Raw genomic sequence first — 25,979 nt, forward strand, 5'->3', positions numbered from 1 at the left:
AGTAATTAAACTACGGTAAAAAGAAACTGGTAGAAATAATGAAAAAATTGTGTTTTAAAATAAAAAATCACTCAAAATTGTATTTAGAAATTTGCAAAAGTATCATATAAAGTAAAATAAGAAATGTATAACTTGAAAACACACAAATAATTACTTAAACTATACAAATAAAAATGAAAAATATAGTAAAATAGGTATTATCCTAAAAATGTATTTAAAATATTTATTCCATTTTTGAACCACTAGGATCACAGGGACTAACATATTATTTATAGTAAAGTAAGAAGTGTATTAATTAATTATTCTTGAAATATTGGTGAACTCAAGTGTTATTTTTGATAACGAAAGTTAAAAATATCCCAAAATTGAAAACTAAATTTATAACGTTCAAAATTATCTGCCAAAAGAATATAAAACTGTCTTCTTATAAGTCACATCCTAGTCTGCTAATTGAAAGACACTCTTGAAAAAGTCATTTCCTTTAGAAGAGCACAAAAAAGCAGATGTGGCTAATAGAGGAAAGTTGCCGCTCACGCGACGTTTCGGTGCCTTTTCTTTGTTGAGCTTCGCAGCACCGACATCGCATCACTCTGTGTGCTGCTCAATGGAAAATGGACCTAATTAAAGTCTCCAGCATCATATGTAAGTAAATCCAAGAGCATCCCTTAATGTAGCATCCAGAAGGTTTCACAGGTTTTCAGATTTTTCAGTGCTTTGTGCAGCTCAGACTGATGAAAACGGTGAGAAACTTGACTTCCTGACTTTTTTTTTTAAATTGTTTTCAATAGACACATTCAAAGGATTTATGTGTGTGATCAGATGTAAAAAACACAAGCCCACAAAAACAACGTTGAGGAAGTCAGAATTGAGAAACACATGAGTGACGCTTCCTGGGGCGATTTCAGATCAAGTTGTTCCGCCGGGTTTTTGTATTTTGTCATTTTGCTGTGTTTCCGTATTGCCCTCGTTTTTGTTTTTTCATTGTCATGCGAGATTTATTTTAACTCTCTTAAATTCTGTTTATGCTCTCTCTGGATGGTTTTTAAAAAAACTAACTTGTGATTTGTCATTGGCTATTGACTCACCACAAGAAGTTGTTTTTACATTTGTTCTTCGGGCCAGGTTAGAGTGGAAGCTTCCTATACTATACTTCAAACCTCAGAAGTAAAACTGGAGTAAAAAACTCAGCTGAAAATTAGAAACATCATAATTTGCAAAAAGACAATCTTTGGTAAATAAAAATATCTGTGGAAAACATGTCTCTTAGAAGACAGTCAATGTTTGGAAAATATACAATATGGGAAAATATATAACCTTTTGGAAATAGACAATTAGACGTTTTTTTCGCGTCTAAGTTTTTTTTACTGAATAGACAACTCTGCAAAATATATAATCTTTGGGAAATAGAAAATTCTGAAGAGCTAAACAATCTTTAGGAATTCTACTTAACCTTTGGAAAATAGACAATTTGGGAAATAAACCGTCTTTGGAAAGTAGACAATATTTGTGAATAGACAATCTTTTGGAACTAGACATTATTTCGGAAATAGTTAATGTTTGTGTAATAGAAAATCTTTGGGATATAGTCGTCCTTTTGGAAAACAGACACTCTTTGTATATTTCATAAAATATTTGAATTTCTAATTTTGAAAAATGCAGTATTTTGGAACTAGACAATCCTTGGGGAATCAAATACTGTGGCGTATTAGACAGTCTTTGGAGAAAAAAGAAAATATTTGGGAAATCAAATTTGGAAGATAGACGATTTTTCAGAAATAAACTTTGGAAAATACACCATTTTTGATAATAGACATTTATGGGGGAACAGACATTCTTTGAGAAATACACAATCTTTGGGTTTGGTACAATATTACGCAAGAATGGCAATTTTAATTATCTTTCCCCACTGGCTAAGTTTTCTGGTAATAAATACCATTTGTATTAATCAAATCTCCTTGTCTTATGATGGTGGGTTTAAAAATCATCTCTCATCTTTTAACTACCAGCCACCTTGTTTTGGATGGACACTGTTCAAATCAGCAGCGCTTTGCCGACTCAGACAATCTATGGTGAGAAAACTAGCAAGAAGGCTACTTTCTGAAATGATGACATTGATAAATGAGTCAATTTTCTTCTAGATTTCAACTCCGTGTACACCAACACTTTACCAACCATCAAAACGTCGGCTGAGACACACGCTTCCTATGGTGAGGACAAAATAACTATTTTATCCTAAATTAAAGGATGGACAAAGGCTCTCTATCCTTAGTAAATACCAAGTAGCATTTTTTTTTCCGGACTAAAAGTCGCAGTTTATTTTTATAGTTTGGCTGGGGGTGCGACTTATACTCCAGAAATATCTGTTGTGCCGAAAAAGCCCCTGCCCAGCACATGTTCCTTGCTCAAACGTCACTAATGTGAGTTTGGATCTCATTTTGGGGGGGAACGTAATAGACCAGTAAGGCAGAGAAAGTATACCTTTTATGGAAATCACTTTTGAGCAAGTTGAAAATATTTACTTTGGCTAAATCACTCCACCTTGTCTTACTAACCGGGACAAGAATGTTCAAAAGATAAGGCGTCATTCCGACAAAGTAAATATTTTCAACTTTCGGAAACGGGTTTTCTAATATATAAACACAACTGAACAAAAATGGCACTGAAAAGAAAATCGCATTCTGCAGATTACAAGATGCAAATAGTGAAAAGCAGAAAGCGGTGGCGACAATAAGTCTGACATAAGCGACGTACAACCGGAAGACAGAAGTGCCTGTTTGTTTACTGTGACAGTGACACAGAGTATGAAAATGTCATTAGTGTTCCCATCTCATCTCATCTCATTAGCTGCACCGCTTATCCTCAGTAGGGTCGTGGGGGTGCTGCAGCCCATCCCAGAAATCATCGGGCAGTGGGTAGGGGACACCCTGAACTGGTTGCCAGCCAATCGCAGGGCACACAGGGACAGACAACTCGCTTGCTCATTCACACCCAGGGACAATTTGGACAGGCCAATCCACCTGAAATGCACGTCTTTGGAATGTGGGAGGAAATCCGAGTGCCCGGAGGAAACTCACGCAAGCACGGGGAGTACATACAAACACCGCAGAGGAAGTCCGGTAGCTGGATTTGAACCCACACAGGAGGTTCCCAAGACCTTAGAACTGTGCCGCACACGCGCTAACCACTGTGCCGCCTTGCTGCCCCGGGTCATTAGTGTTATGGAGTGAAAATGATAGTGTAGTAAGCATGTTATTTATGCTAGTTATCTAAAAAAAATTATATTTTATGTCTTTTCCAAAATTAACAGGCATATAAAACCATGTAATGTGCGTATATCATAAGAATTTATTCAGCCAATTGCTCTCTTTAAATTGACTTTCAAGATGACATAAATGTTTTGGTGTAGGGTTTTATCAAATAAATTTCCCCCAAAAAAGCGACTCATACTACGGTTCGACTTATATGTGTTTTTTCCTTCTTAATTATGTGTTTTTTGGGAGGTGAAACTAATACTCCGGGGTGACTTATAGTCCGGAAAGTAAGGTAGTCCATTTGTTTCTGCGAAATAGAAGCTGTTGGTGGGTGACGGGAAAAATTTTTTAATATTTTTCCCACACTATATTTTTCCAGCACCTCCGGTCCCATCGCTCCACCTTAAGTCCCACTGGTCAGATGTGTTTCCCTTTGAGAAAGCAGAATTGGTTTGCAGTGTCAACGACAGCTTTAATTGGACCTTCAGTTGGTACAAAAACGGACTGCGCTTGCCTTATCAAGACCCAAATCTATCCCATTGGGCGGAACTTAACATACTTCCAGAATCTCAATCAGACTCAGGAGTGTTCTCTTGTAAAGCTCACCACCAAACAAACGGCGAGACTGTCCACAGTAACCAAGTTGAACTGATGGTTTATGGTAAGGTTCATATACATTGATACCTCGGTACTCGACCATTATCCGTTCAGGATCGATGTTAGGAGACCAAATTTTAGAATACGAAAACATGTTATCATAGGAAAAAATAATATTTATATGTTCCTATGCATTCCGAAAATACTCAAACTATGATTAAAACATGTACGTTGACGAGCATTAATACAAAAAAATATTCATAAAACAAGTACCTAAACAACAACAATTATTAAAAATTATGTAGATGATAAAGATGAAACTTAATTAAGATAAAGAATATCAGAATGATAAACCATTTACCTTACCCTTTAGCTGCGATTCAATGGCAGACACTATTACACCATTCTTATAATTTAACAGCAGTGATTACCTCCTCTCCCACCCCGGCAACCCCTCATTCCACCTTTTAATTCATATAAAATATTTTGCTATCAGTTTGCAAAAAAGCATTGCTCAAATCAGCTATTTGGTTGTAACTTAGTTTGTGATCTGTACGTTCTGCAATTAGTCAAACCAGGAAGTGCAGACTCACATTGATTTCACACTTGAGCATGTGAATTTTGATACCTGCCTAACTAATTAGCATCCATATCAACATTGCACGGGCTCCACTAACAATCAGCTTTCATATTATGGCGAGGGCTCCAAGCTATGGTCTTGTGGGCCGCAAATGTCAAAGAAAAAGTCCATTTCATTTCTCAATTCCTTGGATGTACATGACATACAAGGAATTGAAATTTTGTTTCACGTTTTTCCATGCGCAGACCTTGACAACAACAGTGCAGACGCACAGAACAGTCCTAACCTAAGATAATACTAAATAAAAATGCAAGTGACTTTTTAACAACTGAAATGTAATATACGGCATACAGTAAAGTGTTCCAAGGAGCAGCGGAAGTGGTAGCAACAATATAATTAAATATGTATGGTAAAAGGTAAAAGATAAAATAGATAAAATAATACAATCAGTGGGTGTGTGCTAGTTAATATGAGTGTTAATTTCTTCTTACCGTGTGTTGCAGAGAGTTTAGTAGTCTCACTGCCCGGTAGATGTTAGTGAGATTCTGTTAGTGAGCCTAGTAGTGCGGGAGCAGAGGCTTCTGTATCTCTTTCCAGATGGCAGGAGGCTGAAAAAGCAGGGTGGGTGCATCATTGGTAATAATAATATAATAATGCATTTTATTTAAAAGCGCCTTTCAGGCCACCCAAGGACACTGTACAAACAATGAAAGAAAAAAATACAATTTAAAAAGTAAACGAAATAATAAATAAAAACAAGACATAAAATCATAAAAACATAAGAAATGGAGAAGCTATGTGTTGTAGGCAGTCCTGAACAGGTGTGTTTTTAGACGGGACTTAAAAGTGGAGAGAGGTGTGCTTTTTGGAGGTCCGGAGGTAGATTGTTCCAAAGCTTGGGAGCAGCGCGACTGAAGGCTCTGGCTCCCATGGTGCTCAGATGGGCAGGGGGCACTGACAGTCGGAGGGAGGACGAGGATCTGAGGGAGCGAGTGGGGACGTGCACCTGGAGAAGGTCGGACAGGTAAGGAGGAGCCAGGTTGTGAATGGCCATATATGTATATAAGATGAGTTTGTAGCTGATGCGATGCTGAACAGGAAGCCAGTGTAGCTGTTGGAGAACGGGGGTGATGTGCTGCTGGGAAGATGTTTTTGTGATGATGCGAGCAGAGGCGTTTTGAACCAGCTGAATTTTATGGAGGGACTTTTGGGGAAGGCCGAAGAGGAGAGCATTGCAGTAGTCAAGGCGGGATGTGACAAGACTGTGGACGAGAATAGCAGTAATAGAGATGGCTTTGCGAGTGGTGTAGATGTTTTGAAGGGAGGGGAGTGATACCCTAACTATCCTCTCGGCTATTTTGTCCTAATGCGGTGTAGGGCTTTCCTATTGTAGTGGGTGCAGCTACCACCCCACACAGTAATGTAGCTGGAAAGGATGCTTTTGATAGTTCCTCTGGAAAATGTGGTCTGGATGGTTAGTGGAGCACTTGCATGCTTGAGTTTGCACAGGAAGTAGAGGCGCTGTTGTGCTTTCTTGGCCAGTGATGCAGTGTTGGCCGACCAGGCTAGCATAGCCAAGATGGCCACTCATCTCACATGGCAACATGTTCGGCTGTGTTCGGGTTTGTTCAAGTTCCGATTTTTCATTGGAATACAAAAATAGCAAAAATGATTGGAATATTTAATACCGATTGCTCAAAAACAGTGTCAATTGAGTACTGAGGTATTACTGTATATCTTTTCATTCAAACTCATGCTAATGTTTATTCTCCATCCTGTCAGAAAACAAGCCCAAGCCAACCTTGCTTCTTTGCCCCAAGTTACAGAAAATGTTCCTGGGAGAATCCGTCACCTTCCAGTGTGTTGTAAACGTGTCCTCCGGATGGGATTATGAGTGGTATCACAATGACCAGGAAATCCAAGGACCTTTCTATAATAATTACACGATAGATTTGTTAGCGCTGTCCGACAACGGGCGATATTATTGCAAAGCCAAAAGAGGAAAAAATCATTTATACACAGAAGCAAGTGTTAGTTCACTGCTGGAAGTTTCTGGTAAGCCTCACTAATCAAAGTACGCGACTTTATTTCTTCTGGATTCTCAACTCTTATTATTGGAATTTAGCTCCACCCATGCCGATGGTGAAACTGATGACTTCCTGGTCGGACGTCTTCATAGGAGAAAGCGTGGCGCTAGTTTGCGATGTGGGCAATACCGACTGGACGTTCACTTGGCGCAGAGACGGAGAGGTGGTCCAAGAAGTCCCGGATCTGGTCTTCGGCTTGGGGGGATCAGTTCTCAACATTACTTCAGTTGCTCCGGTCCACCAGGGGGCGTATGCCTGCAGAGCACACTTGGAATCGAGGAGAGTCAGCTCGGCTTTCAGTGACGCCACAAGGGTCACAGTTTATGGTAAGATGTATTTTGGCTTTTTTTTTTTTTTAATTACAGATTTTTGGGAACAGAATTTTAGGTGTTAGGTTCACTTTAGCTACTGTACACTGTTGAGTTTTGAGGAGCTAAAAGCCCAAGTGTGGATTATATAGCAACCCCTAGTGGTGTCAAAATACGTTGTTTTTTTTCAGTTAAATAAAATAATATGTAAAAACACATGTACTGTCTCATCAACATGACTTTTTAAGACTCGAATGAGGATCTTGCAAAGGTAACACCTGGTGGTGATTTTGAGTACTTATCAACTACGGTAAGACCTCGGTTATCGCGGTTAATGGGGACCAAAACCACCCGTGATAAGTGAAAATCCGCAAAGTAGCGGCGCACCTTTACCTGGAAGGTGACTGATTCTCCCAGGAACATTTTCTGTAACTTGTGGCAAAGAAGCAAGGTTGGCTTGGGCTTGTTTTCTGACAGGATGGAGAATAAACATTATTTTTTTAGACCCAGTTAATGGGGAGCAAAACCACCCGCTAAAAGTGAAAATCTGCGAAGTAGCGACGCGTCTTCCCAAAAAACAAAAAAAAAATCTCATTATCTGCACCGCTTATCCTTATTAGGGTCGCGGGGGGGATGGAGCCCATCCCCGCCATCTCCGGGCAGTGGGTAGGGGACACCCTAAACTGGTTGCCAGCCAATCGCAGCTGCAAATCACATTAGTTCTCGTCGTACAGCTGGGCGATTTTACGTCCGCCCCGGACGATCGGAGACAAATTCACGACAGGGTTTTTACCGTGGGTGCCGTTCGGTCGCTCTCGCGAGCGAACCCCTAACCCGCAGCGCAGGTACTTTCGGGCGCGATACGCACGACACCGACTTAGTTACGGGGGTCCCGCGCACGTCCGCCGCCTTTCGCCCGCCGCGCTACTGGGGTCGTCGGACGAGCGGGCTCCCCCCATTACGGGGGGTAGCCCGATCACGGCCGCCGCCTTTTCTCGCATCATGCCGCGTCCGCCGAACTCGCTCCGTCGCGCGTCCCGGGATTGACCCCCGCCGACGAAAAAACCCGCAAAAAGTGAAAATCTGCGAAGCGAATTTTTTTATTTATTTTTTTTAACCATTACAGACCGCGAAGCTCTGAAGCCGCGAACGTCGAACCGCGAAGTAGCGAGGTCCCACTGTACTTACAACCACAACTCATCCCTCATGTCATGGTCACAGAGTCTTGAGATTCGGGCATCTTCCATTTTTTTCTATAGTTTTCTTCTCTAACCAATCATGTTAGGTACTTTGGCTAAAGCCTATGGGCTGCGGGTAACTGATCCCGCTTTAAAATTATGTGTGTCACTTTGGTGGGTTCCAGGATTCAGTATCCCAACACTTGACAAATTCTGCCCCTTGATGCCCTTTTTAATAGATTCTCTCGCTAGCTGCTGAAGTCAACCGGTTACACCAGCTATGAATAAGTTAAGCTAGTCACTCTTTCCAGCTACTCCGGATGTAATTACTTTTTTCACATAGGGCCGGATAGGTTTTTTATTTTTGTTCCCCAATAAACGTAATCAACATTTCACAACTGCATTTTGGATTTCCTAGGGTTGTCTCTGTGCTATATTAAAACTGGTCTGATGATCTAAAACCTTTGTGAGTGGTAAATATGCAAGAACACATAATTACGGAAGGGGGCAAACACTTTTTCTCAGCACAAGTAGGCTTCCAAATTCAGCCAAGTGTTATCCTTCGGGCTTCTGTAGTGCAACTTCTTGGAATGGCAACCTTCTGCTTATTCCAAGTTATAACGATATAGTGGTGAATTAATATACATTGTAACTTTAAGATAACGCTTACAAAATTTAAATTTGAAATGATTATTATTCCGCCAGGTACTCCTTCTCAGTCCTTCATAGAGGATCTTTGACATCACTCCCTCAAAAACTATAAAAATAAAATAATCCTCAAATGGGCACAATTCTTCATTATTTTCACTTTTTTTGCAGTGTAGGTAGAAGGGAATGAAGTTCTGCATCAATCATATTTTTGCATTGATTTTCCTTTCAAATATAATTTGAGATAAAGTCCCCCTTTGAAATGTCTTAATAATGAGGAAATACATTATTTGATTAACTGTTTTTTTGCTCTAGAAAATCTTCCCAAACCATTGCTGAGCAAGAATCCAGTTTGGAACTCGATGTATGTCAAAGAAAATGTCACATTCACCTGCAAGGTTCAATCGGGGTCTGACTGGGAGCACCACTGGTTTAAAGATGAAAATGAGTTTCGGGCCACCGGTGAAACCCTCCAAATGCACCTCAGTCTCCATGACAAAGGGACTTACTGGTGCAAGGCCACCAGAGGCCAAAGAACATACACAGAAGACAGCCGCAGAATGACTCAAAATGTTCTCGGTGGGTTAAGTTGAAACTGGTTTTGGCGGGCACTTTGCTTCCTTTCTAAGTTGCTGATACAGGATGTGGTACCATGCAGGGAGGGGAAAGAAACAAAAACATTCAGCGGTGGATATTAAAACGGGTGGGACATCTTTCTGTTTTCGATTTGGTTAGTTTTGTTCTATCTATCAGGATTTCCATAACTGTTATTACAGAATTCAGACTGTTCTGCAATGATCAATAGACTGATAGTTTCAGAGAAATCATGTCAATTTTAACTTAGTAAAGAGACCATTAGAAAGTTTATGGAGAAAAAAATCATTTTTAGTTTCAAGTTATTTGAGGTTGGCTAGGAAATTTATACTTTTGGATTACAGACCCTCATTTAGATTTTATGAAAAAATGTGTTTTAACTAAAGATTAGTATTTAAACTTTTTTTAATAGCTCTTTGATGTTGATGTTTGATGTCCCTATACAATCAAACCCTAGGATACAACATTAATCCATTCTAAGGTGGTGATAACAAAGCGAAATTGCAGTATAGAAGGGGGTATAAACCTACGGTCATTTGCTATTGCTAGACAGGCATCAAAAGAGAAGTAACTAATTGTATGCACAAAAACCGTAAAGTCTGAATTGTATATTTGTTTGCTGAAAAAACGTCTTATTCCACACTTTAAGGCAAAAACTCCATGAAGTGGGCATGCCGTGTCCCAGGGGATATTTTTCTTTTTGTTTGGTGGAATTGACATAAATTTATTAAAGGTTTGAACATTTTTGGATTGTCCACAAAGAGTGGATGTTCTGATGTTGTTTATGGGGACAAAGGATGGAATGTTGTTGTAGAAATAAAGTCACCTCTGCACAAACCTTGCAGGACACAACTGGAAAGGATCTCGTGTTATGTAACTGTACTGAGATTATTTTGTAATGGAGGAAGTTTGCACACTCGCATTGTCAAAGTTTTGTTTTGCTGAAAACTGTACCAGCGCTTGTGTATATTAGCTATCTGCATTTTCTGGTCATCACCAGTCATGCCAACAGTCTTTCTTCTCCTGCATATTCACCAACATTTAAGAAACATTTTCTACAAAAGAATATTGTATTTTGGAGAGCAAAATTTTCTGATCAGATTTGTATTCGTCTTTTTAGAAGTTCCTCTTCCCTCTTTGACGCTAAGCAGTCAGTGGGCTGATTTGTTTCCCACCGAGAGCGTGATGTTGAGCTGTGCTATGGTTGATAGCTCAGGATGGACATATACATGGCGGAGAGACGATCAGGTCATCTTCAGGGACAGCGTGGTGTCCCTGGGGCCGGACGGAGCCACATTGTACATCGGTTCTGCATCCAGCTCGCACCAAGGGCGCTACAGTTGCTCAGGGAAGCTCAAGAGTCGGTCTGTGAGCAGCAACTTCTCATCTGGAATGTCCCTCAAGGTTTATGGTGAGTCTTTGTTCTTGAACGGGGTGTTTTGACTTTTGAGCAGAGCCGTTCAGTTTAGCCAGGCCCGCTTCAGCAGCCTGAATCAAAAAAGTCAAGTCACATTTGTTCATTTATATAGCCCTTAATCACAAAAATGTCTCAAAGGACTGCACAGGATTACAATTACACAATTACCTCATCTTAAACCAACATGCGGGCAAGGAACAACTCAAAACCTCAGCGTGAGGAATAAGAGAAACCTTGAGAAAGGGCCTCACAAGTGGTAATACCCATTCCAGGATGATCAGGGTGACATAGATTTAGCATTACAGTACACAAACATAATAAACACTAGGTAACATGTTGAAAATTTGTCCGGAAAGTGCATGACAGCAACGACAGCCCCAGCTTGGAAACTAGTCCAGAAAGTCTATGATGGCCACGACGCAGCTTCCCATCCCTTCCAGCTGGTCAATACAGGCGTTGACATGCTTCAGGTCAGATGCTGGTCCGCTGACTCATCTCAAATCGTCCTTCTCCTTCGTATCACCACCAGGCAGGCAGTCGGAAAAAGACAGGACAATACAAAATATGAGGGGGGTATCAATCATAAGCTTTGGAATAGAAGTGTGTCTTAAGTCTAGATTTAAAAACATCCATTGAGGTTGCAGATCTTATCTCCGTAGGCAGGGCATTCCATAGCACCGGGGCCCAATGGAGAACGCTCTCAAGCCTGCAGACTTCTTGGCTCTCGGAGTCACAAGTAGACCGGCATTTTCCGAGCGGAGGCTCCATGCAGGAACATAGCAGGAAAATCAAATCAGAGAGATAAGAGGGTGCAAGTCCATGCAAACATTTGTATGTTAATAAGAGAACCTTAAAGTCACATCTTAAGTGGACTGGGAGCTAGTGCAAGTTAGCCAATACAGGAGTAATATGGTCAAACCTTTTGGTCTTAGTCAAAATGTGCTCTGCAGCACCCTGCTCTCGGCAATAGTCGACCAGGAATAATGGATTGTGGACGGCATGTCTCCCTACAAAAGCACGTTCTGTCGGTCCTCGCTCACAGCGTTATAGGATGAGGGGCGGACGCGCAAGTGCAGATAACTAGGATAAAATAGAGGCAAAATATGAGCCACCAAGCCGGAAACAAGTGCACTCTTCCCATCCCCACATACCCACGCAGAAATATGCGATTGGGTATAATGGATTGCAGATTTTGGTCAACAGAATTAGAAGATTAGAATTAGAATTGTCTTCATTGTCATTAAAAACAAAGTTGTTAAACATTGTATGTAACAAGATTAGACATAGCACAAATGGGTAAAACATGTAATATGAAGACTTTGATGAGGAAAAACTGAATAGGCAAAAAAAAAATTGATTACAACATAGTGCTTGAAAAACTAGTTATAATAATGCTAAAAATAATGCAATGAAGAAGAATAGTGCATTGTAACAATTGTTAAATAAAAATTAGTGCAATAACTTTCAGAAGCAGAAATTAAAAACATATACGTATGCATGTATGTATGTGTATGTATATATATATATATATATATATATATATATATATATATATATATATATATATACTGGACTGTCTCAGAAAATTAGAATATTGTGATAAAGTTCTTTATTTTCTGTAATGCAATTAAAAAAACAAAAATGTCATACATTCTGGATTCATTACACATCAACTGAACTATTTCAAGCCTTTTATTATTTTAATATTGCTGAATTTGGCTTACAGCTTAAGAAAACTCAAAAATCCTATCTCAAAATATTAGAATATCATGAAAAAGTATACAAGTAGGCTATTCAACTAATCACCTGAATCATCTAATTAACTCGAAACACCTTGCGAGGGTTTCCTGAGCCTTAAAAACACTCAGCTTGGTTCAGTAAACTAAATCACTGCTGATCTGACTGCTGTCCAGAGGACCATCATTGATACCCTCCATCAGGAGGGTAAGACACAAAAAGAAATTTCTCAAAGAGCAGGCTGTTCACAGAGTGCAGTTTCAAAGCATATCCACAAAAAGTCTGTTGGAAGGGAAAAATGTGGCCGGAAACGCTGCACAACCAAGAGAGATGACCGCAGCCTTAACAAAATTGTGAAGAAGAGCCGCTTCCAGAATTTGAGGGAGCTTCAAAGACAGTGGGCTGAAGCTGGAGTCCAGGTATCAAAAGCCACAGTTCACAGACGTGTCCGGGAAATGGGCTACAATAGCCGTATTCCCATGGTCAAGCCACTTCTGAACTCAAGACAACGGAAGAAGCGTCTGACTTGGGCTATGGAGAAGAAGCACTGGACAGTTGCAGAGTGGTCCAAAGTCCTCTTTTCAGACGAAAGCAAGTTTTGCATTTCATTTGGAAGTCAAGGCGCCAGAGTCTGGAGAAAGGCTGGAGAAGAGCAAAATCCAAGTTGCTTGAAATCCAGTGTGAAGTTCCCACAGTCAGCAATGGTTTGGGGAGCCATGTCAGCTGCTGGTGTTGGTCCACTGTGTTTCATCAAGTCCAGAGTAAATGCAACTGTGTACCAAGAGATTTTAGAGCACTACATGCTTCCATCTGCTGAAAAGCTCTATGGAGATGAGTATTTCATTTTCCAGCATGATCTGGCACCTGCCCACAGTGCCAAAACCACCAGTAACTGGTGCACTGACCATGGCATCACTGTTCTTGATTGGCCTGCTAATTCCCCTGACCTGAACCCCATCGAGAATTTGTGGAGTATAGTTAAGAAGAAGATGAAAGACACCAGACCTACAAATGCAAATGAGCTGAAGGCCGCTATCGAAGCATCCTGGGCATCAATAACACCTCAGCAATGCCACAGGCTGATTGCCTCCATGCCACGCCGGATTGATGCAGTAATCCGTGCAAAAGGATTCCCAACCAAGTACTGAGTGCATCAATGGACATTTTCAAATGTTTGATTTAGTTTTGCTGTTATAAAATTATTTTTTTTACTTGGTCTGAGGAAGTATTCTAATATTTTGAGATAGGATTTTTGAGTTTTTTTCAGCTGTAAGCCAAAATCAGCAATATTCAAATAATAAAAGGCTTGAAATAGTTCAGTTGATGTGTAATGAATCCAGAATGTATGACATTTTTGTTTTTTTAATTGCATTACAGAAAATAAAGAACTTTATCACAATATTCTAATTTTCTGAGACAGTCCAGTATATATATATATATATATATATATATATATATATATATATATATATATATATATATATATATATATTATATAGGAGAAATAAAGCTAAAATCGTCGCAAGATATGTTTTCACAGTTTTGTGTGTTCATTTAGGGTTGTGATGGCTCTGTGGAAGAAGCGGTCTCTGAGCCTGTTTGTCTTTAGAATGGCAAAAAAGCTGTCAGACCTGACTAAAATGTACTTTGCTGGTCTCTTTTCGCTGCAATGTGAGATTAAGAATAATGGATCACAGAATATTTTTTAACCCGTGCTGCACTGTGGCTGCCAAGTTCAAAGCGTGAAGTAGCATCGGATAACAGGAATTTATACATATAAATTACTGTAAACAAATAGTCTTTCAAATAATCTCACAACAAAAGATATAAGTATCAACGACAATATATATTAGTAAAGACAAAGATAATTTTTAAAAAAAAATTCTGTGCGTGGGATAAAAGGTGATTTTCCTTTTGATCGTTTCGCCGGTATCTTCCCACTTAGGATGCCAAGATGAGAGTATTGTGAAGTGTGCTTTGACAATATTTTACTAGCCTTTGTAGTAGCTCCTACTGCTACTTTCTTTCTTTGGTCTACTAGAAAAAGAAAATCTGGCCAACTCCAGCTAGGTGCTCTTCATAGCAGCCTCGAGGGAAATCCAGCTGGCTCAGTCTGTTGGCAAAGGTTGAATGGTTTTTGAAAAGATACAAAATAAATTAGAATTGTTAGTCAATGTACTACTGCTGATTTAAAAATAAAAACATGGCATGTAATCATTGTTTTCTTCACAGACAACAAACCCGTTCCCAAACTGGAACAGAACCCCGAACACACACTCATCCACACTGAAGATTGGGTATCATACAGCTGTCATATTAACCAATCGTCGGGTTGGGATTACGTGTGGTTTAAAGATGGCAAACGTCTCGCTGCGTCTGGAAACAATTACACCATACATTCTGCGGTTCAAACAAACAGAGGATCATATACATGTCTAGCAACCAGAGGTAAAAAGTCGAGCATCTTCAAAACTGAATTAAGTCAGGCTTTAAAGCTTCAAGTTGAGGGTAAATATTCCTTTGTCGTAATAGTTACAAGTGCAGTACACTCTGTGTGAGATATTTTTACTCGTGCAGAACGGCCATCAGCAAATATCATCGTCCTTACCGGGTGGTCTGAGGTCTTTTCTACTGACAGTCTGGTGCTGAAGTGTGACGTGAAGAGCGGCAAAGAGCATTGGAACTACACATGGTAATATCATATGAAAGCATTTTAAAATGTTTTTCAGTACAATTTAGCACAGTCATTTATCTTAACATGTGAAGTGATATACAGTACCTGTAATAAAAATGGAAAACCCAATGATATAATAATGTGTTAAGTCTCACTAGAGTATAAGTTGCACCCACGGCCAAACTATGAAGAAAACTGCGACTTATAATCTGGAAAATACTGTACTTTTATTAGCTGGAATCGATGTTTGGTGTTTGCACATTTTTACCTAAATCGGAACTACCTCTAAAAGTACTGTTTTAATATCCCATGCCTCATGGTGTCTCATGTAAAGTCGCACATAGTTGTATATTCGTAGTAATGTGAGTTTGCAGTCCATTTTTTTTTAAATGCTGTTGGTTTATATTGTAGTTTGCTGTGATACATTAAAAGTTGGTTAGGAAAGGAAATCTGACACACTAGCTGAAAGAAGCTCTTATTGCCTCAGCTCAAGTGGGCTGGAAGCCGATCTTACTTCTAGTCAAATTGATGCTGAAGCCATCATTGCTCTGAACAACAGCACGCCTTGATTAAGAGTTTCTCAGGGTTTATATATGATATCACTTGCCTCTTTATTTGGCTGTACCCTAAGAATTGAATTGTCTCTATCAACCCTGTGAAAATTGTATGCAACAAAATTAGACATGGCACTCTAGGGTAAAGACTTAAAAGTAGAAAAATGACAATCAGTATAAATATGCAAAAATATTTACAATTTTTTTAATGGCTTAAGTTATAATAATAATGTAATAAAAAAAGAATAGTGGATCCTATTAATAGTGCAATGAAGACAAGTGCAATAACATTTAGCAGCAACAAAATAAGTCACAAAGTATATATTTTCACAGTTTCGTGCAACACTATGTGTGTCATAGTTTTATTTAACAACAACAAAGTAGAGAAAAGTCAAAATAAGTCGCAAAGATATGTTTTGTGCGCTTGTTTATGGTCGTGATGGTCCTGGAGAAGAATCTGTCTCTTAGCCTGTTTGTCCTTGTTTTGGGGGACCTGTAGCACCTACCAGAGGGCAACAGGTCAAATAATTGGTGACTGAGGTGGAAATTCATCTCATCTCATCAGCCGTACCGCTTATCCTCATCAGGGTCGCGGGGGGGCTGGAGCCCATCCCAGCCATCTCCGGGCAGTGGGCAGGGGACACCCTGAACTGGTTGCCAGCCAATCGCAGGGCACACAGGGACAGACAACTCATTCGCTCATTCACACCTAGCGACAATTTGGACCAGCCAATTCACCTGAAATGCATGTTTTTGGAACGTGGGAGGAAACCGGAGTGCCCGGAGGAAACCCACGCAAGCACGGGGAGAACATACTAACTCCGCACAGGAAGTCTGGAGCTGGATTTGAACCCACAACAGGTTCCCATGACATGAACTGTGCCGCACAAGCGCTAACCACTGTGTCTTTTATAATGTTGATGGCTCTGCTACGGTATTGCAAACCTGCAATGTCCTCTTGACTGGGAAAAGAGCAGCCGATGATCTCTGTATCTTTCAAGTCTTCTGCTGTGCTCCCACTACACATAGTGATGCTGTTTGCCGTAATGCTTTCAGCTGTGGCTATGTGTAAGGACACAAAGCAAGCCATCTGTTTTATTTTTCGAGAACCAACGGATACGACATTAAACTGTTCTGAAGTTGGGATTGCAGAGTGAAATTGCCATACAAAAATGGAATAACTTGCTATCGATATTGAATTGTGGGGAAAATTTTTAGTATTTCGGCGTTTTTTTTTTTGCAGTTACCTCAGATTTCCTAAAGAGGACGCCAAATGTTCAGTCTATAAAAATAATGACTTAAAATTTTGGAGGAGCTGCACTTTTATTTTTTTTATTTGCGGAATGAACAGCAAATTGACGATCATTTATTAATTACTATAACACACACACACACACATTTATAAAAACAAAACAACTATATTTATTGAAACTAAAGTCAATAATCAATCGGGATGCAAATTGTGTTTGAAACGTTGCAAGGCATCACTCTCTGGCAGTAAAGAGGGGCCAAAAAAACATCTTATTGCACACCAACCCTTCATTGACCTAGTATATAAGCCGCTTGGAATTTTTTTGTTTGTTATTTTGGCCTATAAAGAGTCAGAAAACATGTTAAAAGTGATTACTATTGGCCTTTTTTTCAAGACAACCCTAACTTTCAATATCTGGCAATATCTTCCATCTGTGTTTTTACTTGCCTATGATGGTTATGTAGCCACACGTGGAAGCCTGTGTGATTTATTATTGTGGGAACTTGCTGCCTGCCACCTTGTGAGTGTTTTGGATAGCTACTTTGTTTCAAAAATGTTTTTATATTGGCTCAAAGCTTGTTTCTCTTCTTTCGGGAACCGTTTGAATTTTTGCTTTGGTCCAACGGTTGCAACGGAGTTACAGTAACTCAAATAACGCTTGTAAAACGGGGGCGTCGGTTTTGTGCCGAAAATTGTCCCCCTACGCAAGGGCGCGTACACGTCACTCGCGCTACGTCACTAAAACCATAAAACCACTTCGTATATCACTTTTATCTTACTTTTTAGAAATGTAATAGTGAGAATGTCACTTAAATAGTTTTTTGTCTTGCATTTGTTAGGAATGTAATAGAACAGTAATGCACATTGTCTAGAAATCATGTCTCTAAAACTACTACGTCTCTCATTTGTTGGGAATGTAATGGAATGGTAATGCCCATTTGAGCAAGTAGTTTATTTTGCCCTTTCCTCCCCATATCACTGGTATTGAAAATGTTATATGCTCTACCATAAAGTTTATTTTGCTGAAATGAACTGTCAAATTATCATCAGATAAAAACAGGAGATGAACGTTTCTGAGACTTGAATACATTGTATTCTACTTGAATGAACAGATTCCATGCGCACTCCCACTTGGAGGGATAATTCTCAGCGGGGAGACAATTTTGGCACAACACCAGCACCTCCGTGGTAATTAGAGGATTAAAGTGAATACATCGTTAGGTGGGGTCTCTGTAACCCGGGTTGTACTGTACAATATGACAACTATTACCTATCAAAACATACCATATTTGGCCATGCTCACTCTCAGCATTAGTTTTTTTTGTGTCATGTTTTGATTAATGTATCCAACTATACCTTCAATAAACATTTTTTAATTTATTTATTTATTTAAGAGTGTCGTCCAAGATAACGCAACAATACTCATCGTGTAACCGGCTCAAGTCAACTGCTCCGTCCATATGGGTTCCCCACAATTTTTTTTGTTACACCCAATAGTTGATACATTTCATGTGAAGCCAGACCTTGTTTGTGAACAATCATCAGGTTTAGGGACGGACTCCGGATCAAGACTTCGTCGATCGACCGATACACAGTAACACCTCAGAATGACCCTAAGCAGAGCCAATACGTTTGCCGAGGCATCCGTAGCGGGCGACCTTCTTACTCCAAAGACAGCGACCCTCTCGCCACCAAGAACTTGCGTATGTTTTCAATTCCAAGTGATTCTCAATGTGTGTGCACAAACTCATTTTAATTCCCGGCCTTTTATTAGTGTTAAAGAGACGGGTGCTTCTTTCCATCTCTGGCTGCATTGTTTTTGGAATGGTTGTGATTTTATTAGGCTGCGTTGTTCTCAGACTCACCAGAAAAAAAGGTTCGGAAAATTTTTAAATCTTTTCAAAAACGGAACAGTATAATTTGATGACCATTTTTTGTGACTTGAGGGTATATATGTTTTGCTGTGCAGTAGCAGACGGCGAATTACCAGAGGATGGTGAGCTCTTCCTTACTATGGCTCAGCTCAAGGAGTGTGATGGTAGGGCGAAAATTCCTCAGATATGGACAATGCGAGCATCTAAACTTCTTTCATTGCCAAAGTTCCTCAGGACAACATCCTTTCAGATGTCTCCTGCGAATTCAGTTCAAAATTCACATACTTTGTCTACAACATCCCCACTTAATGTTTTTTCTTTTCATTACCCAAACTCATCAGACACTCACAATCCAAATACAGTGATCCCTCAGCTTTTGAACGCCTCTGCACTCGAGCAACGCTACCCCAGACCAGAATTTTAGGGGGAAAATTAGCTTTACTTTCAACTGAATTTCAGCTTTCGAAGAACCCGCATCGATTTTAGAAACTGCTCTTACTAGTCGTGAGTGTGGCTACAGGTATAAGGAGCGAGGGGAATGTAAGAATTTAAGTGATGAAAAGGGCTTTGCTTTTCACTCTTTTAGTGCCAGCCATTTCTCTCAAATTTTAAGGTCTACAGAAATTGTAGCTCTATAGCTTTATAGGCATAGAACACATCAAAATAAAGCTTGAACCCTCATCTTTCATTAGAAAAAATTATATGCTTCTATTATTGTGAACTAAACGACAAATGAACATTGCTTCTTGAAAATACTCGTTTCCACAAAAACTTCTGAGGAAAACAGCTTTTTGTGAAAGGATGCATTTCAAGCCAAACTTTCACTTCGGTGCTTTTTTATACCTAATTGTGATAACTACGATATCTAGAGAATGCTTTCCATAAACACAAGGGCACTTAGCTTTAAAAACCACATTGTGTTGCAAGAACACAGAACTAATTCATGAACTTTGCAAGAACTGTTCTACCCCCAATGTTTCCGGTGAAGTGATCGCATGATTTGGATCGTCGTGACAATCGCGGACATGCACTAAACCTCATCCCTCTCCGTCGGGACGTTTACGAATGCACGTTGTCATCTTTTTTAGAGAGAATAAAGCTTTGAAGCATTAACAGACTGCGTTTACTCAGTGTATGGGTCTGCACCTACACACTGTCGTACATTGTCATGCCGTGGATACAGGAACAAAACTAGGAACTAAGTGTTGACAAAGATCTGATTAGTATGAAATTACATGATACCAGCCGAAATCGTTCTAGATTTGTGAACCATCTATGAAGTCACGATTTGATTTTTGCAATCCGGAGATGGAATTCGCACTGATCGCTGCATGGCTCTGTGGCTAGGACCTTGACTCGGCCTCTTGGCTGAGAGCAAGTATCTCGGCCCCTTGGCTTTGTAGCGTATTATGATTTGACCGATGACGGATAATTGATAAAGAATATAGAACAATTAACCTTACAAAGGGCCGCAATTAACGTGGATGGGTAGTGTTATCCGTGCACTGCAGAAAAGAGGTCTAAATATAATGGAAGCTAGAGCTCTTGTTGGTGATAGGAAGGAGTGGAGAGGTGTTGTGAAAGGATAGTGGGATTGTGGACGTGTTCTAAAGAATGGGCTGGGCACCCGTATGATGCGGCAAGGGTAAACCAGTGGAAGCTGTCGGGCCCTGCTGTTGAACAAAAGAGTGTGTTGTGTCACCCTGACCCGAGTGACACGGCCGCCTTCTGGTGTCCCATTTCATCTGGAGGGACGAAAGGTATGACCAACTTGTTTGGGTGTTTGGGCATTTGGGTTGACCATGGTCCAAAAATGTTTGTGTGAGTGTTTTTTTTGTTGTTGTTGCTGTTGTTGTTGTTGTTTTTTTTTTGTATGTTTGTCTTGCTGTTGGTCACCCCTCTTGAGGGATATGACCAAGGTAGATAGATAGGTAGATGTATTTGTGTATACATATATAAAGAAAACAGATGGAAAGGTATGTAAATTGTACAAAAACGTGTTTATTTTTTCTTTTTTTTAAATGAATATCTTTCAGTAATATATACACACACACACATTTTATGGGAAAAAATGCACTTTTGCAATGGTCCAGAACATATAAATCACTTTGCCTTTATTTGTTATGCAAAAAATAAATTAAGACCTCAATCACAAATCTGGAACAGTTTAACTTTGAAAGTTGATTTACTTTTGTACTTACTTCAAAGCTTTTTATAGCCTAAATCAAGGCGTTGGCTCTCGTGTTTAAGTCCCACTTTTTTGCCTCCAGATGCTCCATGTCCTCTGGTTGATTACATCACAGATGCCCAAATTATCATTTCACCAAAAGGTATATGCAGAGAATTGAATTATTTTACCCACAAGGCTTGTTCCCAACCTTTTGTTTCCTGTAAATGTATTTCTGAAGAAACAGAGATTGTTTCTATGAAAGAGACACCACTGCTGGCAAAATCTCAGGATGACCAAGGTATGAAAGTTGTCACATATAAAATATGAAAAATGATAAATACAGTAGACCCCCAGGATATGGTGTTCCCATCTTAAGGCGTTTTACTTTCCGGTATCAAATTTGATTTTTTTTTTTCAGCCCCTCTTTTAGGGTTACTTCTCCTACACTCATCAACAAAAAATTATTTTGCAAAAGCGTAATCTTTAGAATTTGCGGTGTTTATGCATATGGCGAGTTCCGTCTCTAAGATGCCTATATGCTATTAATTGTAGAGTACATTGCTTTAAATTATATTTATTTAATTCAGAATCTAATTTGGTGGTGCAATGGGTTTCCCACCTAAATTAATTTGACAAAGCATGGGGGAAAGGAAAAAAAAGAATTCCTCCTTAGTTGAGTCTCTCTATCCCTTTTTGTCACATCCTTCAGCTGAGGGATAGGTTTTGCCATGTTTCCTGGCTAAGAAGACGGGGCGGTGGCTTTCGGCCTAGTTGGTCCCAACTGTCCTCAGGCGCCATAGGCCGTGATCATGAAAAAATACAAAAAGGAGAAAAACAAACCCCTCGTTAAATTGCATGGACTTAACCACTCAATTATTGGGACTATTGTTAAACCAAGACATCATTCTATGGGCAGAATAATCCATGATAATGGAAGTTTATAAATCAGTTTAATTTTTAATCTGCCTCCAGAGTCTCCTCTTCCCACCTCTGCATCCACCCGCAACTCCACTCGACCCGCTCAATTCACCTCACATTTACAAATGAGTAGTTAAATATAGTACCGTATACTGTTTTGGGTACAAGGGGGTTTGAAGCACATTAGCTGATTGCTATAAGTTTTTGTGCCCCGTAATACAGCAATTTCACAAGCTCAAAATGAAATAATGCCATATCCTGGGGTCTATTAGAGTTGAGAATGTTCACATCATCTTATTGTTTCCTGATGTCTTCAGACGTGACACCAAAGGGTAGCGAACGACCTCCATCAACCGAAGCCCCTCTGGTTTCTTTTCAACATTGAAAGGAAAAGAAGTACTCGATTGATAATATTTGGACTTTACGACATATGTGCCTCGTCTTTCATTTTGTCCCAAAGATCATTTTACTCATGGCACCAGGAATATGTAGTATGCATACAGACAAAATAGTAACCATTTTAATGTTTTTTTTTAACAAAAAAAAAAAAAAGCATACATACTTGTCATTCCTGATTCACCAATATGTGTACAGGGCAAGCTAAAGAAAAATCACGTTTTTCCACAAAACGTATTTCTTTTTTATCTTTAATATTTTATTAAACCCTAGTGTGTAACATTTAGCCGCTAGATGGCACTGTTGTCTATTGTGAACCAAAACCATTGCCATTGCAAGCTGCAAGATGCCAGACAAACATGTCTGTTAATTCTAAGTATTATTCTAATATGTAAGAGAACCTCAAATTTTTAGACCTATGATCTTTCTTTTTATCAACATTGGTATGAACGTTCATGTATTTTTGCTGGGTGTTCAAGTCAGTGTGTTTCTGTAGTGCGGTGGTTAGCACATTCGTCTGACACGTAAATGATCCCTGGTTCGAGATAAGGTTGAGACCTATGTTGGCCTGGAGAAGGATTGGTGCCACCAGGCTGTACTTGCCCAAGACTCATCACAGGAATTAGTGCCCCAACGGCCTAAATGGTTAAGGGATCAAAAAAAAATTAAATCAATGTTTTGTTTTTGACAAATCAAAGTTTTTTATACCTAGGAGCCACTAAATATTAGTTTTAAAAGGCTGTTTTATTATTTGAAATGTAATTTTAAGGCCATTTTGATTAATTCAATGTTCATTTTAAGGCTGTTTTTATTATTTGAATGCTTGTTTTATTAATTAAATTACTGTCTGGCAGTCTTGGTCCTCCATATTTATCAGGATACTCTCCGGCAGGGCAGGAGCATGCCCCTCTTTCAGCCTGGTAGTTTTTACCCAAAGCTGGCCCATTTAGCTATGGAGAAAGAATTTAAATGAACGGAACAGCAGCAATGTCTTATGATGCATTTTTATTGGGAAGGAGTTCGAGTATATGTTGATAAGTTAACAGAAAATATTTTACTATTTTAATTCAAATTAAATTTCTATAAAGGTTCAGATATAGATGTTTTTTCACTGTATGTCAGCCGCTTGCAATTGGCGCCCTGCTTGCTGTAGAACACCTTAGGTATTGTGGGGAGTTTTGTGTGCTTCTGTGGATGGTGGCTGAAAAACATTAGAAGATCTTGTCTTGGAGGATGACCAAAATAATTAAAATCAGTCACCTCATTTAAACTCACAGCTACCTACGTCTGGGGATCTCCTGCTGCACTTCGACTGTCTCCCTGGTCTCTAGTCTCGCCTCCATCTAGTCTAACATCTCATCTCATTAGCCGTACCGCTTATCCTCAGTAGGGTCGCGGGGGGCTGGAGCCCATCCCAGCAATCATCGGGCAGTGGGCAGGGGACACCCTGAACTGGTTGCCAGCCAATCGCAGGGCACACAGGGACAGACAACTCATTCGCTCATTCACACCTAGGGACAATTTGGACCGGCCAATTCACCTGAAATGCATGTTTTTTGGAATGTGGGAGGAAACCGGAGTGCCCGGAGGAAACCCACGCAAGCACGGGGAGAACATACAAACTCCGCACAGAAAGTCTGGAGCTGGATTTGAACCCACGACAGGTTCCCATGACATGAACTGTGCCGCACAAGCGCTAACATGTCTGTTAATTTTGTGCATTTGGCTGTGTCTTTTTTTAGGTGTTTCTTTGTCTTTTCCTGGCTTTTTCGGCTCCACCTAGCACCTTTCTGCCATCCGTTGTACCTGACTCATATAATTTGCGCTGTTTTGTGTTAATTTTACCGCTACAGAAAACAAGAGTGTTGGTGGTCCAAACCAACAAAAAATTTGGAAGGGAGAAATTCCCCCAGGTAGCAAAACTCATCTCATCCGTTGCGCTGAATGTGGCCAAATAGCTGACCAGAGAACGAATGCACTAGTATGGTTAGATAGTACAAGTGACATATACCTGTTAGTTTTTTCAGCCAGCCAGTCCAAACTCGACCTTTTCATCAGCCTGCCTTCAGGAGATCTTCCGATTTTCCCGATTAGTCACTCCGGCATTGTGCTCCAGTTTTGCAAGCTGCAGATCTACTAATTGTATTTTTTGGCTCATGATTCAGCCATTTTTCCAATTGAGTTGTAAACAATGTCAAAATAAATGACGTTTCATGCGATAAAATGTTTTTACCTGATGAAGGCAAAAAATTGCAATGTGAACAAAAATTTTATTGTTTCTAAATACGGTCGTGTTTTTAAAACAAAAATTAACAAACTTTTGTATAGAATATACAAAATATGTATATTTGGGAGGAAAAGGGAAGAAAGTTTTGACTTCATAAAACGTGTTATAGTATAGCGCTGAGTACTCTACTTAATTACCGAGGTCGGTGGTTCGCGCCCCGGCCGAGTCATTCCTAAGACTTAAAAAGTGGTCGGCGGCGCCCTCTGTTGGCTGCGGCTGCATCGGCTCGCTACAACGGGTCAGGTGCAATCGACATTTCGTTCTGTGTACATTGTTACACAGAATGACAATACAAGGAAATTATTATTATTATTATTATTAAATACAATTTGCCATTCAGTTTTGATTTCATCACTTTACCAGTGGGAGGTGGTATTTTATCAAATTTGCCCTCAAGAAGAAGTAGTAGTTAGGAAGCTAGGTCTGGATTTTAAGCAGGTTTTTACGTTAAAAACGAATGAAACTCCGTTTGCTTGTAAGTTTCTATTTTTGACCTTATTGAAGCATCCATAATTTAAATATTTTTAAATTAAATGCTAGCTTTTTTACCATAATAGATACCGTGCTAATGTTTATGATAGAGGCTTATTTTATTGATGTTTAACAATTGCGAAATCAATTTTGAATAGTCCAATAACATAATTTCCATCCTTTGAAAAGGGAATTCTTTCCATTAAAACAAATTTTACGTTGGAAAAGCGAAATATTATCCATTAAAATGAACTACTTTTGATTTCAATAACTAAATATCTAGGAAAATTGATTTCAAATGTGATGGTGAGTTTCCTTGCTTAAATCTTAAAAAAAACGTAATTATACCTCAGTGTGACTTGTGTATACTTAATAACAGTTTCTCACATTTTTCAATTTATAATGTAGGTAATGTGACTCTTTAACGCCCAGATGTGCAATATTTCTTGAACTATATTTTTTATATAAAAAAAACATTTGTGTGATATTTTTCCCTAATATTTTAATCAAATCTTTTGTTTTTGTACTAGTACTACAAGGCACTAAATATTACATACTGTCCCTTTAAGTGATGGCCATATTGGATTACAAGCAATGTCTTGTCATTGAAACTCAGGTCATATTTATAGTGTGTGGTTTGGTTTGTATTTGCATTTTCTTCCTCAATTTTTGCGTATAATCCACTATGAAGGCTGCCTTAAAAGCCTCCATAGTGGAGAAAATCAGGTACACTCTATGTGCCTTTTTTTTCTTTTACAAAATATTACACTTAAAGGTTCTGTCCAGAACTTTGAAATTATCGTCTCACTGATGCCACTTTCTGGTTTAATTCAACATTGCAATCTTTGTTGAGACAAGGTGGAGACATATGTTGGCCTGGAATGGGAGGGGCGCCACCAGGGTGTACTTGCCCAAGACATACCACAGGAAATAGCGCCCCTACGGTCCACATGCATTTCTTAAAATTACTCAAATAAATTATTTTC

At 39.4% G+C, this 25,979-nt stretch overlaps 1 protein-coding gene across 3 annotated transcripts; it reads left to right on the top strand.

Moving 5' to 3' along the window:
- The first annotated feature begins 498 nt into the window (after positions 1–498).
- On the top strand, positions 499–24,361 carry LOC148370456 (neural cell adhesion molecule 1-B). 3 transcript variants are annotated; one of them, XM_088332985.1, is made up of 16 exons: positions 499–642; positions 2,007–2,069; positions 2,139–2,207; positions 3,631–3,912; positions 6,211–6,483; positions 6,554–6,841; positions 8,965–9,228; positions 10,364–10,654; positions 14,630–14,905; positions 14,975–15,089; positions 18,423–18,580; positions 18,652–18,753; positions 18,847–18,915; positions 21,022–21,081; positions 21,160–21,219; positions 22,157–24,361. In XM_088332985.1, the coding sequence occupies exons 1-16, from the start codon at positions 612–614 to the stop codon at positions 22,222–22,224; spliced, it is 2,469 nt and encodes an 822-aa protein (XP_088189111.1). In that variant the 5' UTR covers positions 499–611; the 3' UTR covers positions 22,225–24,361. The 3 variants fall into 3 exon arrangements, with proteins under 3 accessions (XP_088189111.1, XP_088189110.1, XP_088189112.1); XM_088332984.1 differs by lacking the exons at positions 21,022–21,081; positions 21,160–21,219; positions 22,157–24,361 and having other exon boundaries at positions 18,847–21,009; XM_088332986.1 differs by lacking the exons at positions 14,630–14,905; positions 21,022–21,081; positions 21,160–21,219; positions 22,157–24,361 and having other exon boundaries at positions 18,847–21,009.
- The last annotated feature ends 1,618 nt before the right edge of the window (positions 24,362–25,979 follow it).

The sequence above is a fragment of the Urocampus carinirostris genome, chromosome 3 (genome assembly GCF_059441175.1).
Source record: "Urocampus carinirostris isolate Australia breed hairy pipefish chromosome 3, RoL_Ucar_1.0, whole genome shotgun sequence".
Taxonomy (NCBI): domain Eukaryota; kingdom Metazoa; phylum Chordata; class Actinopteri; order Syngnathiformes; family Syngnathidae; genus Urocampus; species Urocampus carinirostris.